Source organism: Prionailurus bengalensis, chromosome D3 (assembly GCF_016509475.1).
Source record: "Prionailurus bengalensis isolate Pbe53 chromosome D3, Fcat_Pben_1.1_paternal_pri, whole genome shotgun sequence".
NCBI classification, from domain to species: domain Eukaryota; kingdom Metazoa; phylum Chordata; class Mammalia; order Carnivora; family Felidae; genus Prionailurus; species Prionailurus bengalensis.
In genome coordinates this window covers 47,508,267-47,524,703 of record NC_057356.1, presented here as the reverse complement: position 1 = coordinate 47,524,703, position 16,437 = coordinate 47,508,267, and the positions used below count along the sequence as shown (strand labels likewise).

At 42.4% G+C, this 16,437-nt stretch overlaps 1 protein-coding gene across 6 annotated transcripts in view; it reads left to right on the top strand.

Moving 5' to 3' along the window:
- Nucleotides 1-16,437, top strand: part of ZNF521 (zinc finger protein 521) — a 281,501-nt gene that overhangs the window by 251,187 nt on the left and 13,877 nt on the right. For all 6 annotated transcript variants that reach the window (XM_043558499.1, XM_043558500.1, XM_043558497.1 and 3 more), the window contains 2 exons: nucleotides 757-888; nucleotides 3,533-3,648. In XM_043558499.1, the coding sequence (XP_043414434.1) occupies nucleotides 757-888; nucleotides 3,533-3,648 (248 nt within the window). The remainder of the gene's footprint in view (nucleotides 1-756; nucleotides 889-3,532; nucleotides 3,649-16,437) is intronic.

The following is a 16,437-nucleotide window of genomic DNA, read 5'->3' as shown; positions in this document are numbered from 1 at the left end:
TGCTGTGCTGACAGCATGGAACCTTCTTGGAATTCTCTCTCTCTCCCTCTCTTTCTCTGCCTCTCCACCACTCATACTGGCTCTTGCTCTCTCTCTCTCTCCAAATAAATTAATAATCTTAAAAAAAAAAAAAAGAAATATGAATTTGTAGAACATTCTAGGAAAACCAGAGGAGAGACTTAAGGAAGAAGCTGTCCATTTTCCTTGGGTCCATTATTTTAGGACTTTGGAAATACACAGCCATAAAATCATGATAGTGAAAAAGAGATGCCTTATCAGTGACATCCTAATGATACCTTAAAAGCTTAACAAAATGCTTCACCCGGAAGATAAATACTGCCTTCTGATTCTCTTTGGAGTTTAAATTCCAGAAATGTTTTACGTTGATACAAATTCGTAGGTAATGTGAAATAAGAACCCACAACCATATATGCTACTATATATTTATATTTGGTGATGGAAGTAGTTTAACAGATGCAATTACACTTGTCCGTTAAAGATATGATGTGGGGGCACCTGGGTGGCTCAGTCGACTGAGCATCTGACTTCAGCTCAGGTCACGATCTCACCGTTCATGAGTCCAAGCCCCACCTCAGGCTCTCTGGTGTCAGCGCAGAGCCCGCTTTGTATCCTCTGTCCTCCTCTCTCTCTGCCCCTCCCCTGCTTGTGCTCTCTCAAAAATAAATAAAACGTGTAGAAAAAATTTTTAAAAAGATATGATGTGTTTCAACTTTTCTGTTCATGTATTCTTCACAGATGAAGGACTGAACCATGAATGTAAGCTCTGCAGCCAGACCTTCGACTCCCCTGCCAAACTCCAGTGCCATCTGATAGAGCACAGCTTCGAAGGGATGGGAGGTACCTTCAAGTGCCCCGTCTGCTTTACAGGTAGGAAACTCTAGAGAGCTTCATGGCCAGTTCATGGCTTTCCTACCAAAGCATATTCCCACCGCAATGGCCTTTTACAGATAGGACTTCTGTTCAATTTGGGGAGAAGATGTTTGATTTCTGCTTATTAGCATTATTGATTGCCGCCCACTTAAAGGCTCAAATGGGCAGGAAGGTTAACTGTCAGGATGAACAAATGGCATTTCAAGTTCTCTCAGAAGTTTGCACTTTTCCATTTGGAAAACGACATCCATGTTTTGTTCCCTTTTCTCCTCTCGGTGTGAAAAGGTTACCAAGGCAAGAGTGCCTGCACGAAGCTGCTTCTTAATCACAAGACGTCTGACTACAAGTGCAGCCGTGTTGCCAGCCTATGTCTGTTACTTAAACTTGGAGAGTTTTCTAACATTTCCCATAAGAAATAAAAAGGTAGCATTAAAACCCTCCCAAATTCCTGGAGCTAGAAAACAGATTAGATGAACAGATTAGGTGAGGTGTTTATTTCCTAGGAAATTGGATGGATTTTTAATATAAATTTACACTTTTAAGAAGAAACTTTCACTGGATGTTTTGGCTCTATAGTTTGCAGCAGCAGCAAAAAAACAAAAATGTAAATCCGAATCTATAATTTGAAGCCCATGGGGTTGAGATATGATCACACGTATTTCTGGTACTCCCCCCAACAGTGACAAAGTTATTTTGGAAAGTCCTTTGTGATTGTTTTGCATATGTCTTGAACTCAGTGGTCAAGCCCCTCAAGGCTATGTTCCCTTCTTACTTGTCAAAAAAAAAAAAAAAAAAAATACCAAAACACAACAAAAATATATCCTTCTCTCAAAATTGACTTCTTTGTTTGCAGAGCAAGATCCCAGGCATTGATTATTAACCTTTACTACATTCAGCCTGTAGATTTCTGTCCTGTAACAAAAGAAGAGAGGGGCCATGTTCATTATACAGTTACTGCGAGTAGTACTTGAATGTGTTAATGACATTTGCCTGTGAGCCTCCTTCTTTCAATAATTCCATCAGCCACTCCTTCTTTTGGAACTGTTTCGTTGTTGTTGTTCTTGTGCTTTCGATTCATATTTTAAAATATATATTGGGCTTGGGGGGTGCTTTTTAAAATTTATCTTTTTAAGTTTTTATTTAAATTCCAGTTAACATACAGTGTAATATTAGTTTCAGGTGTACAATTTAGCGATTCAGCATTTACATACGTCACCCAGCACTCATCACAACAAATGAACGCCTTAATCCCCATCACCCATCTAGCCCATCCCCCGACCTGCTTCCCCTCTGGTAACCACCAATTTGTTCTCAGCAATTAAGATAAAATATATTGTTATATTTTTACCACAACACAGTATTTATCTTAAGATACAATGAGTCAGGAGTCTGGGTTCTTTATAAAAGCTCGTGGTAAGTCTTCATAAGGAAGACTGGGTCATAGATCTCATGACTGAGACCCCTAATAAAATAGTTATTTCATGTTGTAGCCAGAAGCCTCATAACATGTGCTAAGTTATATGGAGATCAGTTGCAAATCTGTATAAAAACCCCATTTCTTTTTGTTGATGTAGGTAAGAGACAAAAATGCATTAATCATGAGTCGTCTGCATTTTCTGTGCTGACAGACCTGAATTGTTTCAGTGTATCTTGAAGTAATTTTAGAAATAACAATTAAAAAAAAAAGAACTTCCAATATAAAGCATGTTAGGTGGGAGCGAAGAAATCTGAGTAGTTTTTTAAGGTAATGAGAAATGTGATTAAAATGTATGACTCACAAGAACAATATTCTAATATTTTAGGTTGGCTGGCAATTAGAATAATTTTAATGATTAGAGTGGAGTCAAAGTCAAATGCCAACATCTTTAATAAATCCTCTCCCTGCCTATACAGATTAATATTGTAGATGCAAACTTTTTTAGGTCACAGTGCACCAGGCATCCATCAGAAGTCAGTTCTGCCAACCCAAACACTGCCTCTGGCATATACAATTTAATTATTAATAGTATGTCTCCTAGGTAAACTGTTACACAGTCTTAGGGCCTTGTTTTGTAGTCATTAAAATTGAACATGTTTATATTATTGAAACCCTTGCATTCAGTGTGTAGGCTGAGTTGATCTTAAAGTATCCAAAGAGAATTTACCTGCCGTTCTGTTTCACATTTATAGACAGTGCCCCAGAGTAGCTGTGGGATATAATTTTTAGCATTAACACATTTAAATAGAGAACTGTTTGCCAGCTGTAACTTTAGGCAAATACAATAAGCAGGGTTTTGGCATCTATGATTTCTTAACCTGTGGGTTGCTGAGAAATAAGAGTCATTTCTGTTCAGACAGGGCTGTGCATTTGACAATTTTCAGCTTTATTTTTAAAAGATTTATAGGGAGCAGGGCCTCGATAAACCTTTACTTTGGAGCTGTTTGGGCTGAATTGGGTGCTTGGTAGAGTGCATCTTAACAAAAGCCGGGGACCCAAGCATGAGCAGATGTGACTCAGCCCTCCCCAGGGGCCTGGCAGTGGTCACACCCAGAAGGTGCGGCATTCAGTCCGCTCAGCCTGGGTCTGTTCACAGGGAGTCATTGACTGAGGGCATTTCAGAAAGAAAATAACCCAAGGTTCACCATCCTTTTATCATTTCAGTGTTTGTTCAAGCAAACAAGTTGCAGCAGCATATTTTCTCTGCCCATGGACAAGAAGACAAGATCTATGACTGCACACAATGTCCACAGAAGTTTTTCTTCCAAACAGAGCTGCAGGTAATGTCCCCACGAGGAGAACCGGGATTGAACTCAGTTGCTCTTCTTATAGGAAACAAGGGCATTTTAAATCTGGATTCACAGTATCACTCACCCTGGGCCACCATGATGCTCTGTGCGTATTGGGGCAAAGGGAGAATTAGAGGCTGGATTAACAGACACCAAAGTAATTTTGCCTCTGGCTGCTGTCAATCATAAAAAGAACTAGAACAGACCTATAATTGGACCTTCTGACCCAGTGTGATAGGCTTAGAGGTCAGGTTTATTGGACTATGGGATCATTCACCTCGCTGTTATGGCCCATTCTCCCCAATCCTGTTTTATTCATGTTCTGTTCCCAATGGACTCCAAGCTGGATGGATGTCCAAGTCATTGTTATCCTGAGGGGCTTGAAATCGGAAGGGAGAGGGGAAGAGAAGAAAGAAGCTGTACTCTTGTCCAGTATGTTTCTTCCACATAATGGAAGAGAATAATTATTACTTAGGAACAGCCTCGTAGTTAAAATTTTGGCATCCAAAGACATCAGGTTTAGCCTTGAGTGTCCCACTTGCTAGGTATATGACTTTGCACTGGTCCATAATGTCTCTGAAACTTGGATATGAAGAAATGACAGACGGGTGTAACACTTATGGGGTTGTTGTTAGGTAACATGAAGTAATAGGTCTGAATCTAAGGTACCAACTATAAAATATAATGCAAATGTTTGGTTGGTTTTATTACTCTTAGCAATAGACTAGTAGTTAAAATATGGGTAAGAGACCTGGATTCTATCCTAGAAATGTTACTTATTGTGAAAGGAAAAGAAGTTTTTTTTTTTCTGCTACTTCACCTGAAAAATGGGCATAATACCTACCCTTATTTTTCTGACAAAACGCTAGGAGTCACGTGTTTTTGTTAAATTTTACTGGTGCCCTTGGAGGAGGATGAGTTTGAACTTAAAATTATTTTATTATTATGAGCATTATTATAAACAATGATTAACAATAAAGTTATTTAGCCTGAACTGGGGGGGGGGGTAATTATTTTTCGCATTGAATCTCTTAAACCAGGTCTGGTTAAGCAGGAACCCACCCTCCCCCCTGCCCATTCCCCCACCCCCCCACACACACACACACTCCTTAGTTTTTCATCGTACACTCTAGACCCTGAGACAGCTTTGTACCTCTTTGGGCTCTGGGGAAGCCAGACTAATGTGAACTATGTGTCAAAATAAGAAATTTACAGTTTATCATCTGTTGTTCTATAAGTAAACAAATAACAAATTAAGGAGGTGAAATAAAAAAATCTATGAAAGAATGGGTGAGCCCATCGTCATAGTGGTGTCAGTGGACTGAAATTAAAGTTGCTATCTTACTTTCTATCGCTTCTCAATAGCTATCTACTCTGTCACATCTGTTTGGGATATCTACTCTGACACAGACTGTTGTCAGAAAGTGTATCTTCTTACTACAACCTAAATTTCTGTTTCAAAATATATTCTTATTGCCAGATGTTTGAAAAGATAAGTCCTTTGGGTTTTTAGGACTCTGTAAAGGGTATGGCCAATATACCTAGTGATACTTAGCATGTAAACTGTGGAGCAGAATTAATAATAGCTTAAAATCAAAGTTGTAGAGATTCTATAGAGACTGACTTCTCTCTCATGTTCTTGAAAAAAGTTTGCAACAAATTTGCACTTTTGTACTGTTATTAGTAGATTTCTAATACAGCTAACCTGTTGGTGAGACTTTGGTGGGTGTCTTTCATTAAAAGAACCCGACACTATGGCCGTAGTAGCCTGTACCTCTCCATAGCACAAAGCTGAGCAATTATCCACATCCTTCAGGACTCCAGGTTTCTTTTATAGTATACTTTAGGGTTTCGTGAAACATACGGTATTCATTCTGTTCTACAATTAGTCTAGACCTGTGGTTTTCAAACTCCTTGAGCTCAGGATGTCTTTACACTTAAAATGATCAATGACCACAAGGGCCTATGATTTGTGCAGCTTACTATCTATTGATATTTCCGTATTAGAAATCAAACTTGAGAGAAGTTTTAAACACAAGAATATACACACCTGCGATTCTACTAGCTGTCAGAGAGATGATGTCACCACTTATCCCTTGTCAAGTCACCTGTAGGAAACTCTACTCTGCGCTCATGAGATGATGAGGGTGTAAAGGGCAAATGATGTCTTAATGCTACTGTGAAAATAGTCTTGACATAACAGACCCCTGGAGAGGATCCAGGAGACCCCAGAAGTCCCTGAGCCACACTTTGAGAACTGTTGGTATGAAAGATACAATACAAAACATACAACTCTTCCTGAGTCTTTAGGATCTTAGAAGGTCAAACATGTCTCAAAATATTCCTGACTCATTGATTCAGATTGTGATCTGGGTCACAAGAAGACTTATTCCACAATCCAAAGCTGTGAGCGCTCTTTTTCCAATCCCATTACCCAGAATCAAACATGGTCTTGATATGAATACCCAGGTTCAATATACGCATCATCCCTTAGATAAAAGTTTTTTTTATAGTTAGTATGTGATCATTTTTACAAAGCTAATATCAACCATCACTGAAATATCTATGTACGTCTATTTTCTAAAGTCCTGAGTACTAACAGTGGCTTTTGGTTTCCATACATTAAGAAAAATGGATCAGAGTTTACTTTTTCTCGTGTTGAGAGTATTTGGATTTTTATGCTTTACCCTCAGGGGTTCACAGTCCTGTACATTTGCTTTCATTACCCAAATTAGCTTTACACCTGGGCTTAGAGGATGGAATTAATGTAATTTTTAAAGATTGATTTCTTTTATTTCCTGCATGAAAAGTGGGCATGGTAAGTGTACCAAAACCATAATAGTTTTGTTAATTTCTAGAAGGAAGGGGAAAATTGACTGAAATTAAGGTAACAATAGAAAATAAGATCGGTAACCAAAATAATAAGAATAGAAAAATGACAAATGAAGCCATTTTATCAGCTCACTGTAGTTCACACTGTGGTAAGTAAGATAGGTGCAAGTTTTAAAATTGACATATATCAAAAATACCGCTTGAAGTCATCTGTTTGTTTATGCCGCTGAAGTTCAGAAAGGCAGGCTTTTCGTAAGAGGTTATGAAACGAAACGCCCACAAACTGAAATCCAATGGAAGATTGAAAGCATATAGTTTATTTGATTCTTCTGTCAGAGTGAGAATACTAGGGCAAGTCAAGGGTGAGCATTTCAAAATTGCCTCATAATATAACGATGGTATGTCTTCCAGTGGTGTGGTGCATAAATGATTTCATGAGCATACAATTAATTTACGTTTCTTTCACTACTTATGCCCAGTTAAAAATGTGAAACCATTTTTTGTGTGTGTGTGAATAGAAGTGCTTTGTTGGGTATAAAATTATATACCCAACACACACACACACACACACACACACGGGAGTATGTTATTTTCATTGATATTTGCCTACAACGCCAGTCAGAACTCAGATAATTCCTTATTATGCACTGTCCATCCTCAGGACACCAATGATTCAGACATCATCTTTTGGACATCACAGACCACAATTCCTTTTAGAATTAAATGAGACAAAACCTCTACTTCTATGGAACACTCAATCTAAGACACACCTTTTTAAATTTTTTTTTTCAACATTTATTTATTTTTGGGACAGAGAGAGACAGAGCATGAACGGGGGGGGGGGGGGCAGAGAGAGAGGGAGACACAGAATCGGAAACAGGCTCCAGGCTCTGAGCCATCAGCCCAGAGCCCGACGCGGGGCTTGAACTCACGGGCCACGAGATCGTGACCTGGCTGAAGTCGGACGCTTAACCGACTGCGCCACCCAGGTGCCCCTAAGACACACCTTTTGCCAGTATGGAAGCTATACTCTTCACACGACCCCTAAACCTTTCTTACCCAAAGTACTCATTCCAGTTTAGAGATATATAATGTGCAATTATTGGCAAGGTAGTCTTTCTTCTTTGGTAGAGTTTTCCCTCACTTTTTTTTTTTTTTTTTAAATTTTTTTTTTTTGTTTTTTCAACGTTTATTTATTTTTGGGACAGAGAGAGACAAAGCATGAAAGGGGGAGGGTCAGAGAGAGAGGGAGACACAGAATCGGAAACAGGCTCCAGGTTCTGAGCCATCAGCCCAGAGCCTGACGCGGGGCTCGAACTCATGGTCCGTGAGATCGTGACCTGGCTGAAGTCGGCCGCTTAACCGACTGCGCCACCCAGGCGCCCCAGAGTTTTCCCTCACTTTTGCAAGCAATTCTAATCTATTCGTATCTTGCATGCCGGTAGGGAAGATGTGCTTTGGAATAAAAGTGTATTATTGGAACTAAATGAACATTTTGTTATTTTAAAAGCAAATGAATATATTGAATGTTTCACGTGTTTTCCTAATAGACCTCACAACTTTTTCTGCAGCACTTAAGGAAGCTGCTTTGAGCGAGGGATGGTCTGGTCCAAGAATAATATCCTACAATGCATATTTGTATCCAAAGTGGTTTATACAGGTGTGAGCAAGTGGTGTGTTTGTAAAAATGCTGCTGAATAGGCCACTTTCTTTCAATATACTAATTACTGTTTAATTGGTGCCTCTAGACAAGCTACAATTCAATAGCAGTGATCAAATCATTCCCTTCCAACGTGTCTCGTAGAAAGTTCCATCAGGCACCATGTTACGAACGTAATGAATGTTGAGGGAATTTCAGCAGGAGGGAGAGACGGAATTGGCCTGGGTGAACTTCAGGCTCTGAGATTCTGGTATTTGAATTCCTTTTGAATCAAAGGTTATTTTGATACGCAGCCCTTCCCTCCTTAAGCTCACGAATGCCGTGTTTTCCACATTCAAAATGCAGCTGACATTCTGAGGGATACACCATGATTTTCGGGTATCACTTCTTTTTCAGTATGTAATTGTCTCTTCAGCTGTTTTTCTCCTCTTTCCCACCAGATCACCTCATCTGGATGCCTTTTTTTCACACCGCAGCTTAACTGGTGCTCAAGTTTTACGGTCATATTTCTGAAAGAAAATGATGCAGCGCACATAGGATGAGCTGTAAAAGACAACAGTACAGCGTGGCCATGTGGCTGCTGAGCCAGTCACTGGGTCACTTGCTAACTTAGCTGTTTCCTTAAACTAGGCTTTTAATCAATTTAATACAAATCTGTGTCTCAAGTTATTAAATAATACATGATGAGACATTTAGGAGTCATAGTCAAAATCACAAGCCCTATGCTATTTACTACTATTGTCCCAGTGCCATTGTTAATTAAGGAGCATATTTATTAATTCAAATATTTGTAAAATTACCACGTCATCATTTTAAATCGACCATGGTCCCAATCACTCTATGACATATAAAAAGTAATTAGAAATATATCACATTTATAGTCTCCTAGAAAAGATAAGACAATGCAGATGATTAAACATTATATGAGCTAATATGTAGTCAATGGTTATAAGTATTCCAAAAGAAGATGCTTATTCTCCAGCTGGGAGACTCAAGAAAGACCTCATGTGGGAGGTGTTCAAGCTGGTTCTGAAGGATGGAAATGATTCTGATATCTGTGATTATGGGAGACTTAGCCACCCATAAAGTCTCCAGCGGTTAGTAGTTTAAAAAATAGTTTTCATTAGTTCTTTTTTTTCATTTGTTTTAATTTGCTACCAATTCCCTATAGGCAGCTTAGTACAAGGGAAAAAGCATGAGTTACGGAGAAAAATCACCAGAGTTTGATTGACAGGGTCACCGTCACTTACAAGCTATTATTGACTGTGTGCTTCAGTTTTATCCTCTGTACAATGGGCCCATAGGCAACAACAAGGCCTCACACCTAACTCTCAGGATCGTGGTGAGAGTGCAGCTGAGTAGGCGACACAGAACACTCCGTGCAGGGTGTGGAGGAAGACAGGCACTGGGCGGACATTGGCCCCCTGACCCTCTCTCCCTGCTCGCTAATGCTGACCTAAGTAAACCTAATCGGGAGTCATCATCACTCAGAAATAAAATGTCTACCTCAAACACGTCAGAATTTTCCTTAGTTCTCTGCTCTAGTTCTACGAGAATAATTTCCCAGTTAATCATACCTTGACATAGTTTCATGTTAATTGGTTTCCAGGTAAAAATTCTCATTTTTAAACATTCATCTTTTTCACAGGATTAAAGAATCTTGGGCTTTTTTCTTTCCCTTTTTCCTTTTAGCATATAACCGTAAAACAAAACATTTACGTTTGCTTTCAGAAATGTGTTTCAAAACAACCTGACCCTTCTCTCCATATACCTCAAATGAAGGACGTGTAGCGGAAACAAAAGTTTTATCTTGCTCCCTCCATCAAAGACAAGGTGGGGTCTGGATGTGATGTGGCGGGGGGGGGGGGGGTGAGTGTTTGCTCTAGCTCGTTGTCATATTTTTCTCTGAGTAAGGCCGATCCTCTACTGCAAACAGGAAGAATGGAAAAGTGTGCGTTTAAAGCTGTAAGAAGTGCCCTAAAACTATTTTGCCCCGGATACTCCTCACAAACCGTTCCGTATTTTTCAGTTGTCCTGTTTTTATTTCTAACGGAGTTTGAGATTGCTTTCACTATCCCCACTCCAACTCTAAGACTCAACACCCTGTCCTGCCTTGCTTCTCATCGTACGGCCTTCCTTTAGGAACCCCAGACTAGAAGATTTGCCCGTTACCGTGTCTGGGTGGACTCCAGCGCTGGGCTCCAGAGTGGTCCTCTGGGAGGACAGCCGATGTGGGGGGCGTACTTCCTGCCTCTTCCTGGGTGGTTCATGCTTCCTGGTACCTTAGCTCTCCAGTTCCTCAGATCCTTTGGACCTCTGCGTGTCTCTTGTTCTCGGGGCTGAAATCACAGCCCCTAAACACACCACATAGCCTCAGGGATCTCAGGAGCATAAATTGTGTCAAGTGAGCATGTGGGTCTGGAACTGGTCTGTTTCTCCACCACCTCATTTCTCTGGTTTGTGGGCCTGCGGGGCTTTTGAAGTAAATTGGTGCTACACCAACTTCCACTTAATTTGCTCAGTGGTTAAATTGATCTATCTCTTTTATTTGATCGAATCTCCAGGAACTGAATCATTTGCATTGATTTATTGATTGGTGCTATGTTTTCACCATTACTTTTGATCACTTTCAGCTGTTAATATTGGATAATTCAATCAGGATTGATTGGCCTTACCATTGAAGGCAGAAAGTTAATCATATAGGACAAAGAAATAGGACACAGCTAACCTCAGTTTGACTGTTATTCATTCTCTCTCCCTCTCCCTCTCTCTCCCTCCTTCCCTCCCTCCGTCCCTCCCTTCCCCCTTCCCCACCCCCTCTCTCTTCCTATCATCTATGCAGTAGCACAAAGCTAAGGTTTTTCTTGAGCAAAGAAGGGAGTTTAAAATTTTATAGCATTCACAATGCATCTAAAGACGAGGTAGCTTTATTTTGCTCTTTTATAAAACTGCTTCTAGAAATTAAGCAAGCGTACGGAAAGATAGAGAAGCATGATTGTCACAATGAACTCATTTGGACTAAATGAGTAAATGCATTTTCAATTACCCGTTTTGTACCAATAAATGCCTAATCTGCGTGTGCATGCTTGGAGGCACAACGTGGGCTCACCTTTTTCTAAATTTGGCCCTCACTGCTTCACCATGTGTCCTGCTAGTCAAATGCTCAAGAATCAAGTGGTTAATATGACCGAAGTAGGGGCAGCAGAGGTGATAGCAATAAGCCAAAGCCACTTTATTTACATCCGAGTCGTCTCTACAACACCCCAGCTCAGTTTTTAAAAATTCTCCATCCATTAATTTCTTGATGTTCATATCGATGGCTGGTTTTCGCTATTAAAAGATGGAGCACCACCTCCTCGTTCTAGGAGTCATTCCCTCCTCCAACAGCCCTGTTGTTAGCGATCTGCCATTACATTATTTTTTTGTCTGGCCCAGAGTTGACGACAGATGGCCATCTCCGAACTGCCATCAGTGCGACTTTATGGAGCATCCAGCTAGGGTGTACTGAAGAGCACTGTGGCCAGTTCCACAGCCCCCTCCCTCCCCACCCCCTGGAAATGTTCATCACCTCTGCCACATTCTGCCTTGGCTGGGCTTTGCTGGCCCTGCCACCTTGTATGTCGCCAAGACAGCCTGCTGCCGCAGCGCCAGAAGATCTGCCTCCTTTAGGAACGAGAAACTGCGGGCATGATTGTCCTGTAAAGACAGAGCTCTGTCTCACCACGTTTGCAGTCAGATCCTTTGGAGAGACCTGGAAATCCAAATTTCTAGAACATTCTGCAATCCGGAGAGGCACGTTAAATTCCCACATATGTTCCTATTTTAGATGTTTGCTCCACACACGGATCAGCTTCCTCACATTAGCGGAGACAAAATGCCAAGAATAGAGCCTTTGTGTTTACAAACTTTTACCCGACTATTGGAAAACACCACCCCCATATCCAACTGTTGTGACAATTAGAGAAAGAGAGATGGTAATCATGGACTTCAACTATAAATCCCCTGAAATGAGCAAAGAATTCATTCCCGCGCCTTCTGATCCATCGATGTGGCGATCCATCGGACAGCCGCGCGAAATGAGCTGTTGCTGTGCATTTGGAGAAAGATTGATAGGCTGCTCTTGATCGAGTTTGCTAAGGCAAGGCAGCTTCAGAGCCAAGCGTGTATTTTAAGAGGAATTCACATTTGTATCCTTTATTGTTATATTTGCAGCGAATCTACAGCTCGGAACAGGCTCTGCCCTGCAGCTATGAAAGAGTAAGTTCCCCTTATTGGAGAGAGAGAGCAGTGTTCTGTAAAAGCCTGAGATGTGGCGGGTGAGATGAATAGTGCTTAAAAGCAGTGCTCGCTCGCGGTGCTGTCATTTAGAACAGCAACTCCAAGGCTTTAAACGGGAGTGAAAGGCAGGGTAAACGAGTCCTTTAAAAGCGGTGAAATTTTAAACTGCCTAAAATAACAGACCTCCTTCATTGATAACTTCATCGAATGCGCGAGTGGGAGAACTAACCAACTGGGCAGGAACTGCCTTCCCGTAAGGGGAGGAGAAAGTGCGCGAAAGGGAGGCTCTTCCCGGGTACCCAGGGTGTCTGAGAGGTGGGCATCTTTCTTTCGCGCCCGCCCCCTCCTGCTTTGATTCCGTTCCCCGGCTGACAGAAGACCACCTCTCACTGGAAACCCGAATCACCCGTGAAAGGTTTCCTTTTCTGACATCGCCAAAACTTAATTTTGTAATTATCTGACTTACACCACTGGGCACATCTGCTAAGTTTGTGTGCCTTCTAGACACATAAAAGGCTACCGGGATACCATTAAATAGCAGCAGTGAGCTTTGCTGTGCTTTGAGTTTATAAGGGTGAAAGGTGATTGGGCAGGAAACTAGAACAGTCTATTTGCTGTGAGCCAGGCGCTAAGACCTCACTCCCATACTCAGTTATAATTCATGATGGTACTGGTGGGAAGCCCTCATCCCTCTGTGGAGTTAATGCATCTCCACTGAAGCCTGCTGAGAGCACCCTGCATCTCCGCCCACCATCTGTGCCTTCGCTTGCAAGCTTTCCCTCTCTCTTTCTCACTTTTTCCTGAGATCTCAGAAACGTTGTCGGGCCACTACTGCTTTGTTAAAGGTGGCGCTCCAAAACGGGACTGTCCTGGAACTAAGAGCTGGAAGGGACGAATTACAGTGTCGTTTAATGTCTCACGTAGAACACGGACAGGCGGCAATGGCCTTAAACCAATCGCTGACTTTGGGAGCCGGGGATGTGCTGCCAATCTCCGATTAGTAAGGGGCACCCATGGTCTGAGCGCGACAGGAGGCCGGGGACAGCAGACAAGGTGTGCGTTGCGATTGGAGTCACATCCGTCCTGAACCTGAGTTCAGAGTCCAGAGTTGGATCTGAGAAACGTGCATGCCCTCTGTCCCGTGGCTCAGGTCAGCCGGTGGCGTGAGCGCCAACCCGGTTCCCCCACATGCTGCCCCATCTGCAATGTGACGCCCCCCCCCCAACTCTGAGGACCATTGCTAATTGCCTCGGGGCTCCGCAGGCCTCTGCTCAAAACGCCCTAACCCCGGGCTTCGCAGAAACCCTCTTACACACTCTGGTGATCTGCGTGGTGCAAGCCACCTTCTGAAGTAGAATGAGCAGAGACGCCCAGCTCCAAAACTGGCTGCAGCCCAGAGCCCCAGAGCTGGCAGGGAGACTTGTTCCCTGCCTGTCCCATCTCCTCAGGGGGCCTCCGCCCCACTCCCCACTCCCACACTCTGCGGGGAGCCCAGAGGGTGACCGGACAGGAGGGCAAAGCCTGTTAAAACGAAAGATGATACTGCCCCTCCCGGTTCACGGCGGACCCAGGATTAATTGGTAATGTTTCACAATCTGTGCTCTTAACATCGTCTGTTGTTCGTACTCCTTTTTAAAAGATAAATCAAATTCAGGCCTGAAATACCAGTGTATGAATTTAACAGATGTGATGCCATAGGGGACCTACTGTGTTATAAGCTGCAGAAATGGCCTTTTTATGCCTCAGACTTGGGCTTATTCCAAAGAGGCTTTAGAACTACAGCAGCGGGGTGAGAGGTCACACATTAAGACAGTAGCACCCACACGCAATTCGGCCTTGTGTGTAATTGGTTCAAAATCTCATCCCGATGTCTGGGTGGTATTACATCGTCTCGCTCACCCTCCGAAGGGAAAGTAAGGCAAGAGTGGCTGTACTCACTGTCCAGGTTTTCCTGGGTGAAAGATCACTTTGAGATGACACAGCTGAGTAGTCAGCCTGAAATCCTGGTTGGTATTTTATTAATTTTGCACCAAGATAAATCCTGAAATTCTGACAAACTCCATGACAGGTGAAATTCCTTCTTGCAGTATCTGCTCAGCAAGAGGCTGCTCATTTCATTCTGTTCCGAGGCAGGCAACAGGAGGGCAGCTTTATAATCAGCCCTCAAAGGACCCCCAGCCGCCCCAGAGTCTCGGGCTGATTGAATAACTCCTGGGCCTCTTCCCCTAGGCCTCCATCAGCGGGGGTCCTGTGGAAAGCAATCTCCCGCAGACTGGCACTGAAGTGAGCTTTAAACCACCATTTTCTGCTCTCCAGAGGAGCCTGGAGTACTAAAAGATAGATGGGCTGCAGATATTTTATGAGAAACTGTCAGAAGAAGAGCAGAGTAAATGTTTTTTTTCTTCTCCTTCTTTGAGTCACACACTACATCACTGTTGAATTTCTCCCAGAATCTTTTACATTTAAAGTAAGAAATTAATTGGTGGCTAATCTTCCATTCCCCCTCCTTCTTCTTCGTTGTCTTCCTCCTCTTTTTTTTTTTTTCTTAAATATTCACACAGAGGCCCTTTGCTTAACCACAGTTGCAGAAAATCAGTACCATTTGCGATGAAATATTTATAACGACAGAATGAAAAATTGGATTCATTTTCTGGACTGTAGCCGAACAGTCTGCAACTTTGCGCGGCGTTGTTTAGCATCTCTGATTCCTCCCTTCCGCCGGAGTCTTTTTCGAAAACATGCCACATGTAAGCTTACCTATGCTTTGGAGGGATGCCTACCAAAACACGGAACCCATTTTGACTCTTCAAAAAGAAAAATTAGGGGAGAAAAGAGCATATTTCTGTGCTGCGGCGGGCGGGGGAGGGGGGGGTGGGCGGGCTCGGCTGTGGCCCGTAGAAAGGTAGACTGGATGAACCTGGTCAAAAGGAAGAATGCCAGCTTTGCAGGGAAGGCAGGGAGAAGTTTATAAGGAATACAGAGATAGTCTGGTGTGCGCTCTGTAGCAGAGTACAAACAGCAATCAGCAGGCCACAGTATCTGGGGGCAGATTTATAAGGGGAAATGGGAAAGCAGAACTGAGGTGTGTAAATATACATCGAATATCAGAGCTCACCTTCTTTTTTCCCTTTAGTGTTGACTGCATACGCTTTCCTTTCCACGTGACCCTCATACTCAGAGCTGCTTTCTTTCTAACAGCGTTGATTATTGCATTTTTTTTTTAAGAGATAAAGGACCAAAGGATTCTGCTAAAACAGTCCGGCGCTGTATTTCAAATGAGTGCAAAGCTGCAACAATACATTTGTTCTTAGGACGGGACCAAATTGGATTTGTAGCAAGGTGCCTATCAAGTAAATTTCAGTCCACCCAACAAGTTTTCGCTTTCCTCTCCACAGATGGGCCTGAGGAGCCCAGCCATGCCCCCTTCCTTCGTTGTAGGAATCTAACAAGAGATGGCTCCCTTGCTAACAGGGTCTCCTCAGGCTCCTGTTCCAGCCCTGTGAGGTGACCTCTCATCCGTCCCCTTTTGAAGCACTGGGTTTAATTAGTTAGCGTTGTTTCGCTGGTTTTATCATGAATAAGAACAGTCAAACTCCCATCTTCAGGTCCCATGCACTGAATTTGCATCATGCGTTGCCAACTCCACAAGATCAATAATCCATATTTTATTGCACAATAAAGGCTGCCTGTAATTGAATTAGCTCATTCATTCCATCTGATTAGCCCTATTTTATTCATGGAGAAGAAAAATAATAGAAACCTACCTTCACCGCTATATTGCCTTATGTGAATGGAAAAGAGCCTTCGGCACTGTAAAACATCTTCCTAAAGATGTAGAGCATTAACGTCAGTATTTGTTTATCCTAGGGATGAACTGAATCACATGACACTGCATTGTTGTTTTTTGGTTTGGGGGCTTTTTTGGTTTTGGCGATCACCAGTGTTCACATCCATGGTGTCCATCTGTCCGCTGCTCAGCCGGCATGAGTATCCGATAACAAGAGCAAGAC